The sequence below is a fragment of the Hibiscus syriacus genome, unplaced genomic scaffold (assembly GCF_006381635.1).
Source record: "Hibiscus syriacus cultivar Baekdansim isolate YM2019G1 unplaced genomic scaffold, ASM638163v2 tig00110895_pilon, whole genome shotgun sequence".
NCBI classification, from domain to species: domain Eukaryota; kingdom Viridiplantae; phylum Streptophyta; class Magnoliopsida; order Malvales; family Malvaceae; genus Hibiscus; species Hibiscus syriacus.
In genome coordinates, this window is record NW_024062903.1 from 5,903,918 (window position 1) to 5,909,811 (window position 5,894).

The window sequence follows — 5,894 nt, forward strand, 5'->3', positions numbered from 1 at the left end:
TGAACCCTTAAACCTAAATACCAATACTTAACTCACGTATCAATACCACGTGTAAAAATGTTGATACTTAATGAACCAAGATAAATATGCAAACATTGAACTTGTATATTGGTATTTAAATTTCTTTTAGTTATTGATAACGTACACATACTCGAATATATATTTGTTCGAATCCAATACTTCTAAAGAGAATAAAACTTCCTTTAATTACTAAAACATTTGATAAATTCAATTTTAATTTTTAAAAGTAATATCTAACGTTCGTGTATGATTATTGAATAAACAAGGGATATTATATACATAATTATATATATTTAAATTTTGAATAATATTAATTCCTCCAATTACGTATAATCTAGCTGGACACAAATTAAAATAATTATCCAAATAATCCACAATTTAATTACGCATAAATTCAATCACAATATAATTTTCTGAAGGCAGATTAATAAATTTATTATTACCAACAACCAATTGGTCTAGTGGGATGAGATACTTGATCTCTTAAATAAGGTCAGAGGTTCGAATCCTGATGTTTGCGAATGGAGCAAACTGGATTGGGAGAGTCACTTCCTAATCGGTCAATAGATCAGATATCATTGATTAATTCAAAAAATCAAAAAAAAAAAATTTGTTCTTAAAAAAGGGGCAAAAGTGAAATTTTAGTTTGCTAACAGAACTCATCAAATGTTTTAATAATTAAAGAGAACTCAAAATTTTTCAAAACCAGATTCAACTCTCATCAACAGAAAAATGGATCTGGGTTTTCTTCTACATGCATTAATTCCCTCTTGGAACTCTGTAACCAACACTTTCCACTAAGTCTCATTCTCTCAATACATTTTATCTTCTTTTCTTTTTGGAAATTATATAAAATAAACCTTTTTTCACTTTTTGTAGGTTGCTGTTTTGGTGGTATTCTTTGCTTACTTAGCTATTGCTGGATCTATGTTACCTGGAAAACTTGTTCCTGGAGTCACTTTACAAGATGGGTCTCGTCTCCATTACCGCTGCAATGGTCTCTTTATACGCTGATAACCATTAGGACAGTTGATTTTTTATGCAATATGATTTTTTAATTGACCTTTTCCCCAATTGCGAATAGGTTTGCTAGCACTTCTTTTGTTAGTTGGGCTTTTTGGGGTTGGATCTAAGATGAATTTACTGTCACCCACGGTATGAATTTACTTGTCTTTTACAAATTTATACATATGTACTTGAAGAAATCTGATGCCTTTGTTTGCGATGTATTTGTCTAAAGCTGAATGCCATTTTGTTAAGCTTCTATTTGTGTATATTGTTAATATCAGTATGCGTAAAAGTTCTTCAAGTATACTTTTTGGACTTCCCTTTCTGTGAATTTTGGTTTTGATTATAATGCAATCTACTGACCAATTGAGGACATAATTTAACTGTCATCGCCTCGAATGTTGAAGATATAAACCTTTTTTTTTCATTTCCCCTATCTTTCTCCCTGGATTCACCATTTTTGTATAGTTAAAGTGATTTGAAGAAATCTGATGCCTTTGTTTGCGATGTATTTGTCTAAAGCTGAATGCATCAAAGCTGAAGGGCTAGGGACTTTTATGTGCGAGGTCTCATTTTGTTTCATTTCGCATTTTATGTTTTTGAACGGCTAACATGGACATATTGCTTTTAAAGCCTGCGAGCAGCAATTCGAGATAGTCTCCGTTTGGTTTTAAATGGCATGTTTATTGGGATTTAAAACAATGCAGAATTTTACATTGGGTGTTTTGTGCACACTAATGTGACTACATTTATGTGTTTTCTTATGAAACATTTGCAGGTAATATCTGACAGAGGACTTGAGCTGTTATCAACAACTTTCATGTTCAGTTTTCTTGTAAGTTGCTATCAGTCCCGGATAGGTTTTTTTAGGCATACTGTAACCATTTATTTGCATGAAGTACCGAAAACTACTGATAGAACTTTAGGAGCATTCATTTATTCAAATGCAATGCAACTTGGTTTATGTTTTTAATCTTGGGAACTTCTTATCAACTTGTTGGCTTGCTGAGATCCACCCTATAGAGTGACAATATATAGCACATAGAGATCGTCTCCATGTGTAAATAGATCAACTCAAGATTTTGACACAATTTATTGTTGCATAGGATATAAAGTAGTCTCTGTAGTGTAACTATAGGCTATTGTGTTTATACTTTGGACTTCTACGTTTTTTTCCTTTTTTCCTTGCTGCGGAGTTACTATTTCTTTTTTCTTTTTCTCTAATTTGTCTTCCCATTTATCATTCTGTCCCTGTTTTTCAGACAATGGTAGTACTCTATGCTACTGGCTGCAGGTCACAGAGTAAAGGTTCTTCATTAAAGCCTCACATCACCGGAAACCTGATGCATGACTGGTACTCTTGTTAGCAAGTAATGTAATGTTTTGTTGCCCATTCTTTTAGCTGCTTTTACGATCTGCATGAAAGGAATATTTTTATTTTTTCCATCCTCTATAAATTCCTTCACTTATGATCTGATGTCCTATGAAAAATAAAATATTAGGCTTCTTATAAATATTTGGTACTTGATAGGATAATTGACATTTATCACCTTCATTTTTTACGGATTTACCATAATTAAATTACTATGGTTCTATGTTTCTGTAATAAATACAACAAGTTGATCCTTTCTCATCAGTTATCTTATATCCCTTTGTATCATATTTAAGTATTGTGTGAATTTGAAAGTGATAGATTCCGTTTTTGTGTTCGTTGATCCATTTCAAGTCAGTAGTTCTACTTTCTTTTTCTTTGCTGCCTCTGAGAAACAAGAATATATCGATTGTAATCTTGATATTTATTTCTTTAACCTATTTTATAGGTGGTATGGGATACAGCTTAATCCTCAGTTTATGGGTATTGATCTCAAGTATGTGATTCACTTTTCTATTTTCTCCACCTGTTTTATGCTTCATAGGACTTGAACTTCCATCTTTTAGCAAAATTAGATTGATTATTAGATATTATATAGTCTAGGTTTTTTGGTCTCATTATACTATCCGTATATCTATGCCATGATGAATATGTTCTTTTTTATTGATGATGGAATCTTCTCCATAGATTCTTCTTTGTTAGAGCTGGAATGATGGGATGGCTACTTATCAACCTATCAGTTCTTGCAAAAAATGTTGAAGACGGCTCTTTGAGCCAATCAATGATCCTCTACCAGTTATTCTGTGTGGTAATCCGGCTCTTCTAATGAATTCACTGAGAAAATATCTTACATGTTTTATACCAAAGCTAAGTAGCTTTTGTTTCATACATCTTTGTTCCAGCTATACATCCTTGACTATTTTGTTCACGAGGAGTACATGACCTCCACGTAAGTTCCATTACCCTTATGATATAATTATCGTAAGGTAGTCATTCTTTCCTCCCAACTCATGCAACTCAGTCAGATGGATAGCTATTCTTGACCATGTCTCTCAGTAATGTCATTGTTCTTCGTATTAGTCACCTAGATTTAGACCTGGCAATCCTTGTATTAATATCATTTTATTTATTTTCACGTAGGTATTATATATTTATATAAATTTTGATGTTAATAATTCATGCTACATAGATTTTGAAAAGTTTGTATTCTTGATCTATTTGTGTTATTTCTTTGTGCATACTTGGCTCCTGCCCCTTGACCAATTAATTTAAGGTTGTTGATTTGGCCATTTTTATATGAGAAACTAACTTGACCTATCAGTATTTGCTTCTGCTTTACAGATGGGACATAATTGCTGAGAGAGTAGGCTTCATGCTGGTGTTTGGTGATCTCGTGTGGATTCCTTTCACATTTAGCATCCAGGCATGTAACAATGACTTAGAAAAAAAAATTACCAGCAATTTGCACCACATATTGGTCTCTATGATCTTCATAATGTCATGATCATGAACTGAGTTGGAGAAAATTTGAGACCTATGAAACATAAAAATGGATATATTTTTTTATTGTTTGTTAAGATAACTGAATGGTTCATTTGTATGGATACTTGAAGGTATATCTTGTATTGCCATCAATTCCAATCCTCATTGGGAAGCTTTAAGTGATACAATCATTATGCCTTTAGACATATAGTTCATGGGTGGTAATATTGTCTTTTCATGCTTTATAGTGTTCCAATAACTAGGAATCTAACTTCATTTTGTTTATTGTGGAATCACCATATTCAATCCCATTTGGGGCACGTGAGAAGCTAATTTGTAACGGTTTCCCCTTTTACTGTAATGGATTTTCCATTTGGGATAAATTTTTAATAAAACTCCTATTATTTTGTATTTAGAAAACAATATCACATTCGACTTTTGGTAAATTTCTCATCTTCACCTTTTCTATAGGGTTGGTGGCTTTTGAATAACAAAGTGGTGCTGACATTGGCTGCTGCAATAGCAAATTGTTTTGTCTTTCTAATTGGGTAACTTTCTTCCAGCATATAGGATATATTTGCCCAATTTGTGTGACTTTTTGCCGCATCTTAATCTGTCTCTTTGAATCGGCAGGTATCTTGTATTTAGAGGAGCCAATAAGCAAAAGCATATATTCAAACAGAATCCGAAAGCACTTATATGGGGTAAGCCTCCAAAGGTTATCGGGGGAAAGTTGCTTGCTTCTGGATATTGGTAAGATTTTCAATCATTATCCCCTCTAGTCATTTACATTATTGCAACTATTAATTACTCTAATTTTTCAAAAACCGTACATGTTTCTGATCATAATTGAATGTGTTATATATGACATTTGTTGCTGTGAGTCTTTGTTGGACACACATTTGACACCTGAAACGAGCGTGTTTGGGGTATAACTGTATAATAATGCTATTGACATTTCCGAACATAACCAAATATAACCCTCAAACTATGTTGTCGAGTTATATTTCCGATTCTCTTGATGCTGATGCTAGTGTTTCTTTAAAGGGGAATTGCAAGGCACTCAAATTACCTTGGGGATTTGTTGCTGGCTTTGTCCTTCAGTTTACCTTGCGGAATAAGGTAACTTTAAGAATTACTTGCCTGATAAACCGATGTAACCCGACGTCTTGTATGCTTGTTTTGTAAAGCCCTTTCCCGTGTTTTTTCAGTTCCCCGGTTCCATACTTTTACCCAATTTATCTGTTCATTCTATTGATATGGAGGGAAAGGAGAGATGAAGCCCGATGCACAGAGAAGTACAAAGACATATGGGCAGAATATTGCAGCTTTGTTCCATGGAGAATATTTCCATATCTGTATTAGTCAGAAAATGTTGCAATATCTGCAGGAAAATCTTCCCATTGCTTGATTTAGCTTGTACCATGAATGTAGCTTGAATGTTGGGTTAGTTGCCAACCATGTTTTTTTGGGCTCCAGTGGGGTATTTCCCCGTCTCTCACTCTGAATTCCTTTTCACCCATTTTTTCTTTCCCTTTCATTGAAAAATGTTGGATTAAATTCTGGGAAATCCCAAGGCTCACACTTGTTTAAATCGGCTTCAGCGATGGCTATTGCGTTGAAATCCTGGAGGCAATTCAATCTGTTCTTCATTTCTGAAGATGGACGTGTTTTCCATTTCAGATATGGAAGCTTCTACCGTTAGTCCTTAGATATGAAAGAGGGGAGAGGAACAGAAGCTACTAAAAACTGGTTTTGTGGAGAAGAAGCGTGGATGACAATAAATTACTTGGACTGTTGAGTTTTAATATAAAAGAAAAAGCTTAATATAAAAAAATTCTCTAAACTATACCTCTTTTACCATTTAGGAGCTAAAACTTTTTTTCGTCAATTTAGGTGTAATGTTTCCTAATTACTATTTTAAGTGCATTAGTAAGGTGTTACGATTTTTCCCTTTTTCGTTGCCATCATCTTTGTCATCTCCCTTGTTGTCATCCTTGCTGTCAGGTTC

At 33.6% G+C, this 5,894-nt stretch overlaps 1 protein-coding gene across 2 annotated transcripts; it reads left to right on the plus strand.

Moving 5' to 3' along the window:
* The first annotated feature begins 703 nt into the window (after window positions 1-703).
* On the plus strand, window positions 704-5,421 carry LOC120145829 (delta(14)-sterol reductase-like). 2 transcript variants are annotated; one of them, XM_039159553.1, is made up of 13 exons: window positions 704-801; window positions 901-1,018; window positions 1,106-1,176; window positions 1,808-1,864; window positions 2,292-2,383; window positions 2,850-2,897; window positions 3,089-3,209; window positions 3,304-3,350; window positions 3,743-3,824; window positions 4,355-4,431; window positions 4,517-4,636; window positions 4,931-5,005; window positions 5,095-5,421. In XM_039159553.1, the coding sequence occupies exons 1-13, from the start codon at window positions 754-756 to the stop codon at window positions 5,246-5,248; spliced, it is 1,110 nt and encodes a 369-aa protein (XP_039015484.1). In that variant the 5' UTR covers window positions 704-753; the 3' UTR covers window positions 5,249-5,421. The 2 variants fall into 2 exon arrangements, with proteins under 2 accessions (XP_039015484.1, XP_039015485.1); XM_039159554.1 differs by lacking the exon at window positions 4,931-5,005 and having other exon boundaries at window positions 5,149-5,418.
* Window positions 5,422-5,894: the final 473 nt, after the last annotated feature.